Source organism: Xenopus laevis, chromosome 2S, assembly GCF_017654675.1.
Source record: "Xenopus laevis strain J_2021 chromosome 2S, Xenopus_laevis_v10.1, whole genome shotgun sequence".
Taxonomy (NCBI): domain Eukaryota; kingdom Metazoa; phylum Chordata; class Amphibia; order Anura; family Pipidae; genus Xenopus; species Xenopus laevis.
In genome coordinates this window covers 48,238,313-48,260,234 of record NC_054374.1, presented here as the reverse complement: position 1 = coordinate 48,260,234, position 21,922 = coordinate 48,238,313, and the positions used below count along the sequence as shown (strand labels likewise).

Below are 21,922 nucleotides of genomic sequence, written 5' to 3'. Positions count from 1 at the left end.
TTTTAAGACAGCAAAGGAAAATATCCAGTGGTTTTAAAAGGAACATGTATATTTTACTGGGCTGACTGGCAGAGCTTTTACACATTGCTTTCTTATTCACATTTTTCCCATTTACCATTCCTAAAAATCAGATATACAGCGAACAAAAATACCCAGGTATGTTTCATATCAATTTGGCTAATCATTGACCAGTGAGGTTAAAAGGTTTTGTTTGAGCAAATAATTTCTATTTTTCTAATCTTATAAAATGATCAATATTTGAAAATCGACCAACCAAAAAAAAAATATTTTTTAAATAGCGCTAAAAAAAGAATACCCAAAATAATTTTCACACTTGGTCTAATTGCAATAAATGTATTTAGATAAGTAGATTTCACTGTACATTCTGCACATGAAAATATCTCTGGAGTTGAACTGTAAATTAATACAGGATGTAAAAAATGTTAATTACGACAGAGTAGTCCCTTTTTACATGCCAGTAGGCCTACGGCTGCCGTTGAAGTCAACAGTGTTGAAAATCCAATGAATTTTAGCAAACCCTGCACAGACGGTAGATTTCTCTCCCAGAAGGTAGTAGTAATTGGCAGGCCAGGGATATCCTAAAAGGCAACAGCAGACAATACGCAATTACTTACTGCAATACATAATAGTGGGAAATTATCTAAAATAGCCTGAAGAGAGAAGTAATAAAAACAATTTTGTCCTTTTTTTTGTGGCAACCAATAAGCAAAGTGACTTTAAAATTGAACAGATTTGTCCTTTCATCTATTTCAATGCATGCGTTTTGCATTTGATACCTATACAGCAGCAGTAATTTAGGGGCCTATTTCTGTATATTTTTTAAAAAATCCAAATTTTTTAAACCCTGCAGGGTTGTGGCAAAATATGCCGGAAGGGTTAAGGGGTGGTCCAGCCCTTCTACATGATTGGTGCTGTACATTCATTAGTCAGGTAAGAGATGGGGCAGACATGAGGCTGTGCGTAGGAACACATCTGACAGATCCATCTTAACTATGACTTCATTGAAACATATTTTCCTTTGACTATCTACTACATAGATCCTAACACCTATTCTATAGTAACTAGCAATACATACTTCCTAGCATTGCTATAAGAATTACCCCCCTGTGTCTGCAATGCAACACCCCTGTAGGTAATGACAGAAAATAGACCATATTTATAGGCACCATAAAGTGATTGGTAACTAGATAGTAGCTACAAATTGCAGATGCAGGCACATAGAGCACAATTAATAAATAGGAAATGTATTGAAATATGAGACATAAGCAAAGAGCCTCTCTTACCCTAGCTGGCTATTGTCTTCCCATAATAGTAGAGGCTTATATACTGTATATACAGTCATAAGAAAAAGTTTGGGAACCCCTCTTAATTTTTTGGAGTTTTGTTTATCATTGGCTAAGCTTTCAAAATACCAACTTCCTTTTAATATATAACATGCCTTATGGAAACAGTAGTATTTCAGCAGTGACATAAAGTTAATTGGATTAACAGAAAATTTGCAATATGCATCATAACAAAATTAGACAGGTGCACACATTTGGGCACCCCAACAGAGATATTACATCAATACTTAGTTGAGCCTCCTTTTGCAAATGTAACAGCCTCTAGATGCTTCCTATAGCCTTTGATGAGTGTCTAGATTCTGGATGGCAGTCCAAAACACTTTGTTCCAAAATGACTGTGGCTTGTCTAAATGAGCTTTTGCATACAACAAGCGACTCTGTCAGGGGCGCTCCACCAATGAGGCGAGTTGAGACACTCGCCTCAGGCGGCAGCGCCCCCCTGGTTACAAAAATGCTGCTCCTGGTAACTAAGAGCCGAATTTCCGGTTTTCAACCCGGAAATTCAGCTCTTCTAATGCAGAGAGCGCAATTGCGCTCTCTGCACTAGTGTCGTGCAGCGCCCCGACCCCCTCCTGCGCAGAAAATGTGAGCGCCGTGAGGAGGGGTCGGGGCGGCAACGGAAGGCCGCCTCAGGCGGCATAAAGGCGCGGATCGGCGCTGGACTCTGTTTGTGGCGTGAGTGCAGAAAGGGCTGCTTTCTCATCACCCTGCCATACAGAAGTTTTTTGTGCAAATTGCGCTGAATTGTAGAACGATGTACAGATACACCATCTGCAGCAAGATGTTCTTGCAGGTCTTTGGAGGTGATCTTTGGGTTGTCTGTAACCATTCTCACCCTCCTCAGCATATGCTGCTCCTGTATTTTTCGTGGCCTGCCAGACCTGGGTTTTACAGCAACTGTGCCTGTGGCCTTACATTTCCTGATTACATTCCTTACAGTTGAAACTGAAAGTTTAAACCTCTGAGATAGCTTTTTTACCTTTCTCATAAAACAGGATACTGAACAATCTTTGTTTTCAGCTCTTTTAAAAGTTGCTTTGAGGATCCCATGCTGTTACTCTTCAGAGGAGAGTCAAACAGAAGCACAACTTGCAATTGGCCACCTTAAATACCTATTCACATGATTGGACACACCTGCCTATGAAGTGCAAGGCTTAACAATCTAATTCTACCAATTTGGTGTTGCCAGTAATCAATATTGAGCAGTTACATGCATTCAAATGAGCAAAATTACAAGGGTACCCAAATTTTTGCACAGTCAGTTTTTCACATTTGATTTAATTTCATACAACTGAATACTGCTTCACTAAAAATCTTTGTTCAGAAAACACCCCAGTACTCAATTGTTCCTGGGAAACATACCACTGTTATCATTTTTGTTGAAAGTGGAGTAAATAATTTTGCAGGCTGAGAGGGGTTCCCAAACTTTTTCATATGTCTGTAAGTCCAAATTTACTAATGAAAATATAAAGACAAAACTGCTCCCTCCATGTAATGAATAAAGAATGAGAAAAATGTATTGCCCTGAATGCACTAAATACGTTTATTCTCATAATAAAGTAATAGGTGTTACCCACACAGAACCAATGAACTTACCACTGATGGTGGCTCTGGCATCCATATATCACACTCTGAAATCCTGCCCATTTTATAAAGGATCTATAAAATATATAAGCAATATTTCAAAGAACACATAATGAATGTCATGAGAATAATACATTTTGATAATGGAAACCTTTCACCAGGGTGTGATTCTAGTAAAACGTAGAAGGATAATAAATGTAAATGCAACTGTAAAGGGCAAATAACATTACCTACCCATGGATGATCTATTTACTGTTTTCTCTCATTGTTGAGTTTATCAGTGCAATGGATTGGAGTATCTTGACCCACAAAAATAGCATTTCTATTAAAATGTTTTATAAATATTGCCTTCAACTTTACACAGCAATATTGGTTGTAGACATTACTGTATACCAGGGGTCCCCAACCTTTTTTACTGGTGAGCCACATTTGGCAGAACACCTGGTTTTTACACAACTAAAACTTGCCTCCAAGCCAGGAATTCAAAAATAAGCACCTGCTTTGAGGCCACTGGAAGCAACATCCAAGGGGTTGTGAGCAACATGTTGTTTGCGAGCTACTGGTTGGGGACCACTGCTGTATACAATATTTTTCAGGCACAGTATGTCTCCTCCCTTAGACAATATAATAAAACTGTACGCAGAACATTTTCTGTGCAATCAGACCATTAAATTTGCCCAATCATCAGCTGGATTACATGCTTTTGACGACACAGGTGGATTGCACTGGTTTTACTGGGCAGTTAACTGAGCAAATAGGAAGGTGGTTCAGACCCTGCTATATGTACTAAAAGGCTCATTTATTATAGGATACAAAGACTATGTTTATATCCATAAAGCACCTGCCTCCGCCATAGCTGCACCTGCCTCTGGCAGGAGCAACTCTTTAAAATCTGTGAATGGCACAATAGGACTTTAGCATAGTTTTGATATATTGTCTGAAAAAATTTTATTTGTTTTCCAGTTTGATAACAAATCTTAGAATTACAGGATGGACATCTCCCATAGACTTCATTTTAATCAAATAATGCAACAACTTAATAATATTTCCTTTTTCTCTGTAATAAGAAAATAATACCTTGTACTAGATCCCAATTAAGATCTAATTAAAGCTGATTGGAGGCAAAACAATCTTATTGGATTTATTTCATGTTAATGATTCATTTTTAGAAACAATTTACTTTTTCTCTGTAATAATAAAATAGAAGCTTGATCCCTACTAAGATATAATTAATCCTTACTGGAAGCAAAACCAGTTTTTTTTTTTTTATATATTTCTTTATTTAATCAAAATTTTCCAAAGAAAAAAAGTAATCGCAAAACCAAACACATAAAGTAAATACCTAATACAAACATTGTCCAAAAGAAACAAGAAAAGAAAACAAACAAAGGGGTACAGATTTTACCCAGTTATTATATGTCGGCGCCTCTTTATTCTTCCAGTTCCTAGGAATCAAAACCTTGGCTGCTTGCAATAAGTGAAAGGTAAGTGGATCCTCTAACATCTTATTTTTTCCAGGAAATACATTCAGCAATATTATCGCGTGATAAATAAACCAGTTTTTATTCATTTTTTTATTCATTTTTACATGATTTTCTAGTAGACTTAAGATATGAAGAGCCAAACTACGGAAAGATCCATAATCCAGAAAAACCCAGGTCTGGAGCATTCTGGATAGCAAGTCCAATACCTGTATATTTTTATTTATTTACTTAATGCTTTGCTTGCTCTGTATCCAATAAGCTTTCTTATCTCTTCACTGTCATAGCAATTCAGTCTCAGGCCTCTCCAGACAGAATTGTAGTAAATACTAATGAGCCTTTCAGATAAAATGTACTTATTCCTGCTATGTGGCTTGTGGGAGTATTACTCAGATCCCTTTCAGAAAGCCAACTAGGACTGCCCCTGGCCACAATTATTGCAGAAGCAGAGCTAGAAGGATAATACATTTCCTTCACAGGAAGAAGAAAGTACAGAACCTATGAATTACTAGCCATTCAAAGTCATTCTCTTTTGATAACTCATGATTAGAGGTGGACACATATTTTGTGGGCAAAGGAGAAGAGAATTAGTCCAGTGTGGCCGTAGCGTTACCCCCTCATTCGGACCCCAAAAGATATTGTCGTCATCATACTGAGATCAAATCATGGACCAGATATTCTATTAGGACAACACTGGAAACCAGTGTCAGACTGGGACACCAGGGGCCCACCAAAAAACCTTTGACCAGGGGCCCACCAGTTAATTTTAGACCAGGGGCCCACTCTCAGTGCTATTATTCTTCCTCTCCTCACTAGGTCTCTATTCTCCTAGTCTCTTTTCTTTATATAATATAATCTATTATTCCATCTATTTAGCCTCTTTGTTCTCATAGAAATATGGAATGGCCATGAAATAGGCCCAATGTCTAGCAGCATGAGGGCCCACTGATACCTTGGCCGACCGGGACTTTTCCTGGTATCCCGTTGGGCCAGTCCGACACTGCTGGAAACTATAACACATCAAGATTTATAAAGCCTGCTCCTATGATGAAGATTTGTATTTTTTGTCATTGTGATAGATAACCAGGCTACTGACCCCTCAGATGCCCCTGCTCAGCTGAGCTCCCAAGCTGCCTTACCCACTGTTGCAACCCTACTCCCCTGCTGCACGTACTTTTTACTTCTTCTGCAGCCGAGTTCAGGGGAAGCACCCAGAGTTTCCAGCAGGGAGTGGGTCTTGGTCGGCGGGGCCCACTGGTTTATTTCCTGGTGTCCCGTCCGACTCTGTGTAGAAAAGTTGTGCATTTCAAATGCTGAACCCTTGCCTTAACCATACCTCTCTGGCAGCTCTTTCTCCAGCTTGGATAGCTCCTTCCAGGTATCCACTCCATTCAGTGGCAGTTTCTGTGCCAGCAAAGAAGATCTGTCCAACAGGCTCTCGAAGAACTCTTTCAAGGAATCACATCAGGCATAATAACATTGTTACTAATAAAAACAAGTATATCAAACTTGACACATACTGTATACTGTAGTGGTGTACAATACAAGCATTTATTACCTACATGGGCACAATCTAAAACATAAATAGGGCAGTTTCACGGTGGGCGGTGACAGGAAAAACAATACTATCCTTATGCTACAGAAGCCTGATGTATGTATAGTTAACCATATACATTACAGATTTCCAACCTGCAGCCTCTAGTCCTTGTTACATTAATACTCCCAGCTGTCACCCTACAGAATGGTGTATTAAGGCTAGCTAAAGTATTTTTTGATCCAATAAACAAGAGCTCCAAATCATTAATGACCTTTCACTGGTAGTGCACTTAGAATAATGAAAGCTGATAGATAATAAATGAGTATTGTCTTTCAGCAGAGCATGGAAAACAACTTTATATATCCAGTAGTAATGCAGTTTAAGGCAAGGGCACATAAGGTTCTCCATTTGTTTTTCTTCTTGGTTCCATTTTACTTATAGGCTCTTAGTATGGCACCAGTCAATGTAATTTAGTTTGTGATTATGTGCTATATTGGATAATCATCCATGGATATAGCATGATGTTAAAAGTATTGGCTGGGGTAATGGGAGCCCACTGATTTATAGGGTGAAATAAAATGCTTAGTGAAATATCATCATGCTCAATTTGTAAAGGCTTTTGGAGTATGTGTCTGAGATTTTTTCCAAGAACTGAAGAAATTTAAGAAAGTCTTTTGAAACTTTGGCAAATATCTTCCTGTGTGTGGAATATATGCATCTGCTTGTTAATACTTATGACCACAACTTGGAACCCCCAAGAAAAGACAGCCAAAGGAGTTGAACCAGAAGATAGTATTATGAGAGTGGCTGGGGCTAGGATTCTGTTTTTTCTAGGCAATTATCCTTTATAGTCATCAATAGAAAACTTTAGTGGCAGATGGAAGAGGCAGCAGAGCTCAGGGCTCCTTCTGAGGCATCCCTTTTTGTCTTCATTATAATCTTTCAGTGAACATCATACCTTCCATACTGTGTCAGGATTCCAGGTGGAAAATAAGCTGTGTAACAGCCTCCAGAATATTGTTCCTCACACCAGTTCTTTTCCTCATAATGCACAGGCTGTCATACAAACAAAAGCTAAATGTTATCATATTCATCAATCTTTGATTTCTTTCTTCCTATATACTTTTACTGAGATTAATTATTTTATTACATGTACAGGGAAGACTAGCATTTACAGTTACATTTGGTACATTGTTTAAGAGGATCTAACCAAAAGAACACAAATGCTTATAGATAGCTGCAATTTTTTAATTTAGTGACCAGACCTGAATTTATCATAGTAAAATAATTTTTTCAAACAAACAGATCAAAGATCATCTAAACAAAGCGCATAGATTTATAGTATCTACCCCGGGGGCCATGACCTACTCTGCTGCATAGTGATCAAAACATATTGCATATCTAGTAACTCAATCAGATCAAATGATTGATTTCAACCACCTTGCCAGCAAATGTTACTGCTAACCAATTGCCATGGGTTACTAGACCAATCCTTGAAACATTCATTACAATAATAACTCAGCCTTGAATATTGTTCAGGATATACAAAATTTCAATCCTGCTCTCTCTCTTCAACTTCTACTGTAATGAATATTGCTCAGCTTGTTAGATCTCTCAAAAACTCAAATGCTTCCTGCAATTTTAAGATAAAAAATAAAATGTAGTCAGTTTATTCCAAAATAATATTGGTCACAATATTGGTCACAGTTATTTTTTTATGACTTCAAAATCCATTTTTGTACTTGACTGTTTAAGGTGGCATTTTCTGAGGAATTTACATTTATTAAGAGGCTTTGTTTTTAAAGGGATTCTGTCATGATTTTTATGATGTAGTTTTTATTTCTAAATTACACTGTTTACACTGCAAATAATTCACTCCACAATATAAAATTAATTTTTTTTACTTGTAATATTAATATTGATGTGTAGGTAGCCATCTCAAGCCTGGTCATGTGCTTTCAGAAAGAACCATCACTGCTTTCTGTCAGTTGTTTCTCTGTCAGCTGTTGTTTCTCCTACTCTATGTAACTGAATGTGTCACATCTGAATTTATCAGTGTCAAAGACTAGTCTTTGGCACTCTGTGATATAAGCTTACTTGCCCCCCCCCTGGAAATTTTTCTGCGGACACCCATGAAGAGCACATTAGTCAGGTAACTTGCCTTAAACAAAATCATCTGCTTTCATTAAAAACATTACGCAATGAATTGACGGACTTACATGTAGAGCTTCTTCTTCTCCCAGTACTTTTGCATACAGTTCACAGATTTTCTGCATCCTAATCAATAGAAAGGAGTAAATAAATTGTCTGGGTAAAAAAAACAATGTTTAGAAGTATAAAGTAATTCAAGATGGCAAAGCATAACAACATTTCTTGTGCTTCAGTTTTGTTTCTAAAACGTCTGTCTAATTGCCTTAGACTTGATTATTTAAATGAAATCTGCTCTTTTTTTAAATTACGGTCTTTACAAACATTGGTCATCATATGGCCCCCCTGCCAACGTGTATATATATATATATATATATATATATATATATATATATATATATATATATATATATATATATATATATATGTGCGGGTGTATGGGCATGTCCTTATGTTTATCAATTTAGTTAAACATTATTCTGGTCATTTGGGCAGATCCATATCATTTTGTCAACTATTATGTGTGTTTAACAAATGGCCAACCTTGCATGAAAGCCTGTTGACGATTTCTTTCTGTGTTCTGTTTACAAATTGTAGCCAAATATTGCCTGGCTGCCATTTAGCCTTTAAAAACAGGGAATCACATATAGATGTATGTTAATTGGCTTGGGGCTAAAAAGCTCTTTGCTATTTCACTATAGCCCCTTAGTTAAGGGGAGGTGCACCATGTTCTTATTACCCAGTCACATGTTTACTGGGGGACTGGATTTTAAATGCACTACAAAGCTAAAATGCTTATAGTGGAGGAAGGAAATCATTCACAGGTGTAAGTTTGCTGGCTGGGGCTTAAAAGCTCCAAGCAATGGACACAATGGTCTTACTGGGGGACTTGATTTTAAATGCACTACAAATTTATAATGCTCACAAATAGTGTAGGACTCACGTACAATGAGGGGCCTTGACGTGGCACGTGAGCTTTTTGGCCAAAGTGTGGTACTAACACCTCATTTTTTGTAATTATTTTTTAAAGGCAAATCGAGCGCTGGCAAATTTTCTCTTTCTCTTTGTGTACAAATATTGGCTTTTTATCGTTTTCGGCAGCTGGTCAACTCCAGAATGTGGGTTAGTCTGAGCGCTGGGACAATGTTGTCTACGGCAGCTGGTCAACGCCACAACGTGAGTTAGACCGAGCGCTAACCATTTTAAACCCCCAGTGGCGGTAGAGAAGTGGGTGACATCACAGTGCACAAAAAATTAAAAACATAAAAATTAAAGCATATACACCAAGCATAAATGTAAGCACAACATCAAAAAATAAAGTATATACAAATGTAGAGATGTTAAGGGCACAGAATGTGTAAACATAATGTAAGTGGCAAGAACAGTGAATGTAGTGCAATGTATCGGTTCATTTGCAACATTGTATCAAGATCGAGTCCTATGTTGGATGTGTACAGGTGTAACCATCATAGCGATCCATCTCCATACATTAAAGAATATCAATATAGTGCATACAGAATGTCAATGGCTTTAGAGATTGCCGAAACTCAAAGGAGTGACCTAAGCACTATAAGTATACAGATCAGGGTTCCGTGGGGAAATTAGATGTGGCTTATTACAGCAATATCGTCTGTATGCAGGGTGGAGAGCAATAACAGATAGGTCACTAAGAGTGGTTGATATGTGTAATACCAAGCGGGAGTTCAAGATGTTGGGGACACGTCTGGGGACACGTGTCCACATAGAACACCCTATCAGCCATTAGGTGGCACATGTGGTAGAGTTCATTATCAATGATGTAGTTAGAGTGTCAACCCATCGCAACAGATTGGATGAAAATATTTGGTTATGAAGTAGAAGTAGTATAATATAATCTGGTTTCGCACACTGGATTCTGGGCATGGGTCAGCACTCATATAGTTTTAAGGCTATAGTGACCAACAGCCCGTCCAAACTGTGTGTTCAGAGTAAATACAATAGATATCCATTTTTGGGATCATCTATTGATATCTATTGTATTTACCGTGAACACACAGTTTGGATGCGCTGTTGGTCACTATAGCCTCAAAACTATATGGGTGCTAACTCATGCTCAGAATCCAGTGTGCAAAACCAGATTGTATTATGTCTACTTCACCGAACAAGGTTACAATTTAGTAAGTTTACACTACTATACCCTTTAATTATATCTATGGATCGGTGCACTTTGAGAAAGGCTAGAGTGCTAACCGAAACGTTAGTCGCATTTTGCTCAATAACCACTTTTTATAAGACTTTTTTCATAAGACCTATGAGTGCGAGCCTTTATTCAGTCTTACATTTATTTTTGCCTATATGCACCCAGGCACCGTTCACCATTATAGGAGTTGTGCCGGCTCCCAGCAGTATATATATATATATCTTAAAAGTTCAGTGGTTCTGTTTGTTCTGTTACTTTTTTGCTGTACAGGATAAAATTGGTGTCTAAAACCAGCAATGTAAAAACTTTATAAAAGTTTTAAAGCCATTTAATTGAAAATACTCTCTGCCTTACCTCTCTTCTTTTGAGAGATGAACCAGCCTTCTTGATTTTCGAGCAAGAATGAATCTAGTTGAAATAAAAAATAATTTAGAATAATGTAAGAATTTTTAAGGTTATGAATACATGAATACAGGCGAAAAATGATTGCACTAAAATAGATGCAAATGTTCCTCAAATTGATGTTATACATAAACAAGTTCCATGCGCTCCTGTATAGTTTCACTGAAGCGCCATTGTGTTCATGTTGCCTCTTTATATTGATATTCTTGTAATATATTGGCTTTATAAGAAAATTTTCTCTTGAACCGTTTGGGTAACAACACACTTGGCATCACAATGTACGTGTAGTTCCAACGGCATTCTAATTCTGATAATAGCATCAGGTATGTACAGGTCCCTACCCCATTATGCCTGGAACAGTTCCATCTGGTTTGGTATCATCAAGAGTAAGTCCAATTGCAGCATCTTCATCCTCAATTATCATGCTTCCACAATAATCTGTAGTTAGGAAGGAAAATTGTAATTGATTCTGCAATTCTGCTAATTAAATTCAATATGGCAGGCAGTAAGTACTGCATATGTGATGATGATGATGATGATGATTATGCTGTGTTTGTATGAGAATCAGAGATTTTGATTTTTGTATTTTCACCTGTGCCAGTGGCCTGACACTGTACACTATATATTTAAATATCTGTGTAAATGAATGTAAAAAAAAAGATACAGATTCTGTTGAAGGCATCTAAATTCAATATCAAAAGGTGATTATTCGACTTTTCTATCTGAAATACACTGCCTGGTTCTTATTTTAAAGTAGGATAAAAATGTTAGGCATCTGGCAGGGATTAGGATCATCTAATCATCACAGGAAGTGCCCTCCTTTGGTTTAACACAAATCAGCATCTTGCATCTGAAAATGGTCTTTAAAAGGATCTCTGTTTTCTTTAGTACCTTGACATTTTCACAATTGTACTTGTAATGAAACAAAATATAAATGATGTAATGTAAATTTCCAAATTGTACCTTTCTTTCTCCAAAAGGCTTCTTTGTAGTACACCATGCACTTTATGACTGATCCCATTGGTACACGATTAATCAGCTGGTTCCTTAGAGGAGGTAATTCAGGGTTAAAGTGAATCTTCAGACATAGGGCAGGTGGAATGGCACTGATAACATATTTGGCCTGAAACAAAAACAAGAAACCAAGAACACTGTTTACTAAGAAAGTATGAAGAACTTCTTTTGGTCATGGTATATTTTACAGATAGTTTTTATGCCTGTTGCCCAGTCCAAGTGCTTAGTTTTATCACTAAATAATCAAATATGTTAATAAACTGGCTACAGCCTCAGATGGCCAACAACCTGCTTTGCCTACTGTGTGGTGATTTAAGGTACATTGTACAGAAAAAAAGCCAAACAAGTAGGAAGTTATGAAGATTCTATGCAGTGCCCTAATTTGAAGAACTAAGAGCAGAAGGGTTAGGCAAACCTGAAGCAGCAGTAACAATGATTTTATTAAAATGAATATATTGCTGGTCAAGGCTTTTCCCATGTTTACCTGATTTTTGAGCCTGCACAAAAAGAAATGATCTGTCATCTGCAAGAAAAAAATGTGCAATCCTAAGTACTGAAAAGCAAACATCTTACCTCATATTTTTCATGATTTAGAGTTTCCACAAGAACATTGTCTCCTGTTTGATCAATGCGCACTACAGGTCTTTGAAGTTTCACCCGACCTTGAAGGTGGTCTGCTATCTTTTCACTTATCTGTCCAGAGCCACCAACAAATTTTCTTTCCTTGATCAAGAGAAACGTAGCTTAAATACTATAAAACATTATATTTACATTAATTTAAACTCAAAAATAGCTAGTTTAGCTATATATACTCATTTACAAAGTAGAAAATGTTCATACATCTGCTCTTAATGGAATTCTTACATTTATTGTTGCCTGCCTCTCTTCTCAAATTAAAGTTGGGTGCACGTAGAAAATAGCAAAAGTTTTTTAATATGTTTTCTTCAACGAATCAGACATTTTCTTCTCTTTTTATTTTACCTACAAAAAAACTTCAAACTATCTGTATGTCTTTTACCTGGCCACCATTAGACGTTGAAAATATTCTCGTTGTTCCACCACACTGCTTCACATACCACAGGAACCACAGCGCTGAAACTTCATGAGGCTCAGAGGTCACATTGACATTCACAAAAAGTGTTGCAAACCTTTTGGCTGCACTGAAGAATAAATTAAACATATATTTATGTTTATTAAGGGGCTGATATATTAAGGTTCGCATGGTAAATTAGAGTTTTTGCATTTTTTATGGTCAAAAGTCACAAATTTGAATGTTAAATCACCAACTCGAATTTTAATTTAAATATAAGATTTATCACAACCCGACCCTGGAAACAGTTCTAATTCGAATATTCGCCACATAAACCCTGCCGAGTTAATTTACAAGTCAATGGCAGAGGTCTGTTGAACCATTTAAAGTTATTAATTGCCTTCCTGACATTAAAGTTTTAAGGTTTTTTTCTAAGGAAATCTCAATTTGAATTTGATACAAATTTTGGGTCGTTCATATTCAATCAAACATTAGACATTCAAGCTTTTTCATAAATAACCTCCCATTTGAGTTGAGTACATCCAAATTTATTAGAGTTAAAAAAAAATTACCTAACTTCTAAATTTCACCTTTGATAAATCTGCCCCATAGTTTTCAAAATAAATCAGTAATTAATATAGCAGAACATCAACATAGATATCAGTATGATTCTATATAAGAGCCACATTGCCATGAAAATATTACAATTTGTAACATAAAGCATATATATAGATAGATATAGACAGATATATATATATATATATATATATATATATATATATATATATATATATATATATATATATATGAAATGAAAGACAATGTAAAAGGTACCAATTTTTAATATATCAGAGAAAATAGAAATGTTAAGTAGATCTAAAGCAATGAGAGATTTTTGACTGTTTGAGGTAGAGACTATTGATATGGAATTGACTATTTACACACAGAATTATGACAAAATATGCATCCGGTTTTTGTATTTTAAATTATTATTTTATTATTTATTATTATAATGATAATAACATTCACAGAGGACAAAGCTACTACTATTTTTTGTGTGAAATCTGGAAAAACACGTTGTAAAATCAGGGAAAGGCACCCAATGAAATGCATTATAAATTGGTGGGACCACATTAAAACAATTTAAAATGCAGGACACCTCAACATCAGAGGATGTAAAATTAAGGTTTCACTGTAATTTGCTGTATAATTTTACAACACATGTTTTTTTTTACATATCTCAAAATATAACTAAAATGTTCTCTCTTGGTGCTTAAATGTCTTACTTTGTCCAGCAAACCTTGTCAATGAGCTCTTTCATTGTGATCTTGTCCCATTCCTCTGCATGAGGTGCCATCCATGGAGCGTCATTAGGTATCTGCAAGGCAGGACAAATGAGTATTTAGCAGTCACCAGTCATAATGAATCATGTTATTTAACAAAATGGGAAAAAAAAGAAAATGGCAGTAACAAAACAGATAATTTTGGCCTTTGTGGTGTATTTTGAAATATGGCATTGATGCCTGGATGAGTATTACAAATATGAGGGGGGGAGAACAGAAAGTCAATTTTTAAAAGCAAGGGAAATACAAGAACATGATCTTGCATGAATTGTCCAGACAGAAAACTGGTGATCTGAAAAGCAAGACTGCGAAGGACAATACACCCAAGACATATATGGAAAAAAATGATGTGATGACTGAAAAATGAACATTCATGAAAACAAAATGAATAAGAAGTAAGCTAAGATGATAACCACAGAGAGACAAATGATGTGTGGAATTTAATATTAAGAGAACAGAGACGTGCAATAAGGGGAAAAGGTTGAAATAAATAAATTTGATGAAATGAAGAATAAGTGAGTCTGAATACGCAGAGAGGATTCCATTGCAAATTAATAGACAAGATAAATGACATGCAGGGAAACTAAGAAGAAAAGTATGCTGCATTATAACAAAAAATGAGCTAGTTGGGGGCCAAAGCTTGGTTTAATTCAGTAGCAAGATAAGGTGCAGTAGAAGATGGATGACACAGAAGGATAAAAGTTCTGTGGAGAAGGAGGGATTCAAAGGATGCTTTCGTGGTTTCTTATAGTAAATAGGAAAATTCTATATTTTTAACATAATTTTTCATTTAACTTTAATGCAGTTTCATCTGACCTTTCCTTTAGTAGATTCAATAGAATAAAAAATATTGGATCCTTAAATACCAAAGAAGTTGGTTCATTTCCTTCATTTTATAGTTAAATATGACTTGGGGGCAGATTTATCAAAGGTCGAGATGAATTTTCTAATGAAAAAAATTCGAATTTTGAGCTATTTTTTGTGTACCTCAACTAGGGAATAGTCCAAATTTGATTTGAATTAAAAAAAATGAGAAAATTTGAATATCGAAATTTATCGTTTACTGTCTCTGTAAAAATTCAACTTTGACCATTCACCATCCAAAACCTGCCAAATTGCTGTTTTAGCCTATGGGGGACCTCCTAGAACCTATTTGGAGTCAGTTGGTGGATTTAATAAAATAAGTTTTTTGGGGGGAAATCGAATCAAATGTGCAATTCCTTTGATACGTACGATTCGAATTTGGCCGAATGCGGACCTATTCGATCAAAAACTGACCTATTAGACGAAAAAAAACTTGGTCTTTTTGAATTCAAATTTCAAAGTTTTTTCATTTCGAAATTTGACCCTTGATAAATATGCCCCTTACATTCTAGTATGAGCATGCTTTAGAATATTATGCAATAGTAAAGAAATTATTTAGAACAGCGAAGTTACAAGGAAAAAATTAAATAATAAACCATGGTCTAGGACTGGGGTCCCCAACCGTTTTACCTGTAAGCAGCATTGAAATGTAAATTGGGGAGCAGTGCAAGCATGAAAAATGTTTGGTGCAAAATAAGGGTTGTGATTGGTCATTAGGTAGCCCCTATGTGGACTTGCAGCCTACAGGAGCCTCTATTTGGCAGTACACATAGTTTTTATGCAAATAAAGCTTTCTTTCAAATCAGGAATTAAAAAATAAGCACGTGCTTTGAGGTCTCTGGAGCAACATCCAAGGGGTTGATGAACAACATGTTGCTCATGAGCCACTGGTTAGGGATCACTTGTCTATGGGAATACATGTCCTAAGCAATAAATCCTTTATTTAACCATATTAATTTATAGACATAACATGAACTGTATTATGAACTCATGTATCAGCATATTCTGTGCATCATGTGTGTGGGCATTATACTGGTCCTCATAACAGCAACCAATCATGTTTTATCCTTAGAGTTCAGAGAAGCAAAGATGTCCTGTAGAGTAATTGTCTTGGTCCTTGCTTTACCAAATATTAGGCCAGATTCAGTTCCATTAGAAAACATTATTTTTTGGTTTATCAAGAGAAAAATAATAGGGAGGATCCAATTTGACGAGAAATGTCTTTTCTCCTAATTCAGTTCCAGTTTTTGCCCATAGACGTGAGATGAAAATCTGGAATTGAATTAGGAGATAAGCTTTTTTCATCAAATTGATGTGCAGGACCCTTAAAAAACTTAAGCTGCAGTAGTTCACTGGTGCATTCACAGGGAGATGCCATTGGCACAGTTGCAGTGCTGCAAGGTGGTGTACAGATAGTAAGATAAAGAGGGTCTTAAGTAATGGGGTGACATAAGTACACATTTTGCACTAGGGTCTATGAGCTACATGTTATATTTCTGTACAATATATAAATGTTAATTATAATAAGAGAACAGCCCCTGAGAGCTGCTAAGCCACACCCCATGCTGTAATAAGATAAAAGTTGGACTATGGTAGGTAAAAGTCAAGCCATCCTGGCAAACCTAATATTGTAAGCAGAGTTAACACTTTTAAAGATGCTAGAGGAAAAACCTTCACCTCCTAATAGTCATTATGTAATTGAAAATATAAATTGAAAAAAATAATGTTTCTAATCTCTTAACTAAGATGAAGGGGACACAACTATCAATCCACCTAAATTACATGTACATAGAAGAAGACCTTTTATAGCCATTTCTATGTAAATATAATAAATATGGTGTACAATGTGTACAATAATCTAGTTAAGCAAAATAATTGCTACTCTGCACCGACAGCCACAAAGTTAATGTTCACAATTTGCAGCATTAATTGAAATTCTCTTTAAGAAAATAGTACCTCTTTTCCCATTTCATCCATCGTTCTCCATAAATTGTTGTAATCCAAATAGACAAATGGATTTCGCATTGAAGGGAATGAACCGTTAAAGGGATATGATTTACCCTTCAGTAAAAAAAAAAAAGAACAATATTAGTTATCAAAACGCTTGAAATTCATTTTTTTGCATTGGGGAAATCATACATGGGTCCGCGATGGAATGGGGGTGAATTAAGGGAAAATATTCTGCATACACATAAAAGAGCAGAGTGTGCCCAGGATGCTCTTGGAGAACTGAGTGTACAGGTATGGGCCACCGGTTATCTAGTGTGTTCATATTGCTCTGCCTCTAATGGTCAGTGGTTTAGATTATGGTCAGATACCCAAAATATACATACATTTCCATGTATACATTTATAAGCAATTCACATTGGAGTTCACAGTGGAAATAAATTCCCAATATTGGAATGGTTTTGGTTCTATACAATACACTGTATTTTAGTAAAACTTACTCACTATAGTCCTAGGATTAGTTACAAGCCACAACAGTTAGATAATAATCTTGCAGCTCCCCCCACACTTATTTAAAAATGCTCTTTGGCAATAATAGAAAATTATTTAAGCTTATGTTACATGGAGAGATTAGTACCTGCTACCTGAATTAGCTGAAAGAGGAAAAATGGTAGTAAAGCCCAGTGGTGTAACCCCTTGAAGACTTTGGAAACTGTATTTTCAGAACAAAAGCAGAACAAAAATATAGCTTGAAAATACAGTTTGAATTGTCCCTGAGCACAGGAAGTCGCAAAGTGAAAGTGAATTCTGGTGCTTATCAAAGTATTTGTAGCCATATTTACCTGAATAAATCTCTAGCAATGGATCAATAGAGCAACAGAATGGAATACAGAGTTACAAATGCCATCCCTTGTTGTAAATTACATCTGTACTCCAAGCAGGTAATGAAGGCAAGTACTAATAGGCTCAAATCATGCTCTCAACTATATGTTTTTTTTTCATTTTCCTCTATACTATCTATAGTACTATCCTGTACTATCTTCTTATAAACTATTCTACAGTAGCTTCTAGATATTTACAAATCAACTGCTACAGGCTCTATTTGTATTTCTTAAATTTTCTTATACTTTGCACTATTTTTTCTCCCATGCATACTGTTTAGTTATGCTGTTGCTGTATCCCAAAGATGCCCAGGAAAACACAGTTCTGGGCAGTATGGGAGTTTGTATGCAATAACCATCCCTTGGGTTTAAAGCCAGCTCTGTGCCCACTTGACACACATACAAGGAATCATACATTTACAAGCAATATGTGGTAGGTAGTGATCCCGTTCGGATGGACGCTATCTGAATGACTACAAATGAAAATATTGATTTGTGATTGAATCAGCCCAGAATTTAAGCCTGAATCCTAAAATTGGTATTTTAGTTTCTTAAAATTGTGTAGAATATCTTCAGATAAGGTATCCAAGCAACAACTTTGTCTCTAAGCTCTTCTGAAGGTCTGATCAATGGCACAGCTGGCTTCTAAATCAGATTTAATAACACAATTCCGCTTGACCATTACAAGCAGGAATGTTTTATATATATATCTATATATTTATATATATATATATATTTATATATATATATATATATATATATATATATATATATATATATATATATATATATATATATATATATATATATATATATATATATATATATATATATAACTTTTTTAGATTTAAAATCAATACTAAGCCAATTTCAGTCAAATTATTTTAATGGCTTAACCCATAGATATTAATGGGAAGAATTCAGATTGAAAATAAATTCAGGTGGTAAAAAACTGTGTAAATAAGTAGCAATAGATAATTGCCTTCTTTTTACACTGAAACTAATTGTCCCAACATGGAAAAGAGTCTGGTAAATCTGACAGCAGTGTTTTTTACTTAGCTGTGATTATGTCTATACAGTTTATTTAATCAATATGAAATATGCATAAGGAACATTGGCCATACCTTTACATAGTGAATAAGACGTTGCACCTCATTTACTTTATATGTTTCCACTCCAAATTCTTTGGCTATGCGAAGAATTCTATTTTGAGTTGGTCCCACATATGCTCCTCCAAGGTCAACATATTTGACCTTATCATTCTGGTATAAAAGTAACATATGAATTGGTACATCATTTTACAGCACAATAATAGCAAAGGAAGACATACTACCAGTGAAGATAATACTCTCAACATTGTATATGTGTTTAAAAAAAATAAGAAAGGAAGAATAAGAAAATATGAGTTGGAAATATGATAATATTTATTGGCTGATTTATGTAACACATTTTTTGGATTTATGTAAAAACAGAAACATTCAACATCTCTTCATCAGGCATGATATATTTTGGATGTTAATAGGTATTCTTATTTAAATCATCCGCATATCCTATAATGAATTTCTGAAAGGAACAATGATTTTTAAAGGAGACAAGACAGTTGTATAGTCTTAAGGCTTTATACCTATAGAATAGCTATAGAATCTTCAACACACTCATTGGGGGGGGGTCTGTTAACTTTAAAACATCAATTACATTTTCAGTTCTTAAACTAGTAATTTTGAGTCTGAACCCCCCATGCCCTAGTTGTCAAAAAATTTCAGAGCCTCCTTACACCATAGCAAGTTTAAATGGGATATGTTAGGCTGTTTTTTCAGTAATATCTAAAACAAGATTATTGCCCCAGATCACACTTTAATTGTTTTTTAGGCTTGACCCTGATACAGTGTATTGTGTTCAACTAGCGGGCATCCCCTTCGTTTTTTCTATTTTTATTTCTTTATTCCTCGCTGTCCTCCCATGACATCCTATGTCTTGTCTCTTCCCAAATACTATATCTTTCCTTCTCTATCTATCCTTGCCTATCCGCTATTAATTTAAGCTGATAGTTCCCATATTCTCTTTTCTCCATCCCTTGGTAATTCAAAAATTAGACTCTTCCCTTCTAAATATATTCAGCTAATTTATGCTGATACTGGTTGCTCATGCTAAGGCAGGAATCTATCAAAACCTCTTGAGAGCAGTACTGAGACCAGTATTCAAAATAAAGGCCATATCCTAACAGTTCATAATTTATAAATGATATCATTTCTATGAAGCTCTCATTTGTTTAATATATGATTATTACATTATTTTTAGTATGTACAATACTTACCCTAGCAGTAAAAGTTCTTCCTCCAACTCTATCACGAGCCTCTAAAACTACTACACTCTGTCCGGATTCAACTAGAAGTTTGGCTGCTGTAAGTCCTATAGTAAAAGATAAATAAAGTATACAATTTTTTCAACTTGATTAAGACCTACCAACATCAATTTAAAATGCATTAAAATTAAACTATATATTAATTAATCTCCAATGATATCTAAAATGAACTTAATCAATTATAAGAATGAAAGTGAGTGGGGAGGATATATGCTTGCTTCAGTGGGGGGTGTAATAAAAGGATTTATGTCAGTATGAATTGGATGAGTGTGAGCATGGGGAAATTATGAAATTCTGATGCATAATGCACTGGGTTCTGAGTTGCCATGTAATGAAAATCTGAGTAAATTGCTTGTCAACCTAACTTTCCCTCCCTCCCTCCCTAAGCTGGGGTGACCGACAGCAGCACAGAGCATGTGCAGAAAATTAGCAGAAAAGATGATGGGGAGCTACTGGGGCAACTTCAGATGCATAGACCTTTCCTGCTAAAGTACTGTGACCTTAGTCCAGTATATTAGCCCAAAACATAATAAGCCTACTTATTTGTTAAGAATTTGTTCTTCTTTAAACCCCGCTTGTAAAGTAAGAACCACTCTTTTGGGTTTGTGATTTCAAACAAAGAAAGGCTAGGGCTGGGAAGAACTCAATTACAGTATATATTGTATAGAAAGCAAGTTATTACATTATGGTGTGTATTGTATTAAAGTGTAGCAGTATTCTATGCAGTCATTCAATAGTGTTTTAAAATTCAGCCTCCCTCCACCAATGAATGTTGAATATCACATCTGTGCACAAATGCCTTCTGCTTGTTATAAGTGAGCTTGGAAACTGCTTTGTTGAGGACTTTTATGATTGCCGTTCTAAAGTAAATACCAATCTTATCTTGCCTTAGATTTTTAATACTAGCCCTCTCCAGCAATTTCCTGTCTTGCCCAGTGTAATTCTGACCTTCACAATGAGCAGCTGACATGTAATAACCACACATATTTGTATTGTAAATTGCACATTCATGACTTTTGTCTCATAACAGCAGAGTACAAATTCCAGTCATAAAATGGTTTATTTTTTACACAAGTGAGCATTTCCCACCAAATGGCTTGCGGAAGAAAATTAAATAAAAGGGCTGTGCATTTTTTCAGAATGATGACTTTGAATAACTAGAGGTCCTCGAGGTGGACCGAAATGTTGACCTGTTTTAATGTAACTTAATAAACATCATCCCCCACATGTAATAAAAGGCACTAAGTTTGCCCAGGAGCAGTAACCAGTAGCAACCAATAATATGTTTGCTTTTAAACATGTGACCAGGAAATTCTACCTGCTTATTGGTTGCTATAGGTTACTGCCCCTGGGCAAACTTAGTGCCTTTAATTACATAACCCCACATATGTTTTAAGTAAATCCCAGTGTGCACTCATGCCTTCCTGATCTGTATATATATATATATATATATATATATATATATATATATATATATATATATATATATACAAGAGGTCCTCTGCACTCAACCCATTATCAATATATTTAAGACAGAGACATTTTGTGCATACTGCTACTGAAAAAATGCCTTACCCTTCAAACAAAACAGGGATTGTTTGTCCATATATTGCAATATATTAAAGCTGGCGAACTACGTCAAAGTCATCCCATATCTGGCCAGGCCTACGCTTAATTTTCATCTGATTCATTAAGAATTCTATTGCTTCATTATACATTTTACAAAGGAACTAAGTTTTACCTGCAACTTACTTGCTGCTTTCAAAGTAAAACTCCCAAACTTGGC

At 35.5% G+C, this 21,922-nt stretch overlaps 1 protein-coding gene across 1 annotated transcript in view; it reads right to left on the bottom strand.

The window, feature by feature from the left end:
• Positions 1–338: 338 nt before the first annotated feature.
• Positions 339–21,922, bottom strand: part of LOC108709414 (amine oxidase [flavin-containing]) — a 56,491-nt gene continuing 34,907 nt past the window's right edge. The window contains exons 2-15 of the mRNA XM_018249215.2: positions 20,089–20,183; positions 18,899–19,036; positions 16,903–17,007; positions 14,026–14,117; positions 12,728–12,869; positions 12,283–12,432; positions 11,659–11,818; positions 11,037–11,133; positions 10,648–10,701; positions 8,186–8,243; positions 6,925–7,022; positions 5,766–5,877; positions 2,961–3,023; positions 339–599 (exon numbers count right to left, since the gene is read on the bottom strand). Of these exons, the coding sequence (XP_018104704.1) occupies positions 444–599; positions 2,961–3,023; positions 5,766–5,877; positions 6,925–7,022; positions 8,186–8,243; positions 10,648–10,701; positions 11,037–11,133; positions 11,659–11,818; positions 12,283–12,432; positions 12,728–12,869; positions 14,026–14,117; positions 16,903–17,007; positions 18,899–19,036; positions 20,089–20,183 (1,520 nt within the window). The 3' untranslated portion in view covers positions 339–443. The remainder of the gene's footprint in view (positions 600–2,960; positions 3,024–5,765; positions 5,878–6,924; positions 7,023–8,185; positions 8,244–10,647; positions 10,702–11,036; positions 11,134–11,658; positions 11,819–12,282; positions 12,433–12,727; positions 12,870–14,025; positions 14,118–16,902; positions 17,008–18,898; positions 19,037–20,088; positions 20,184–21,922) is intronic.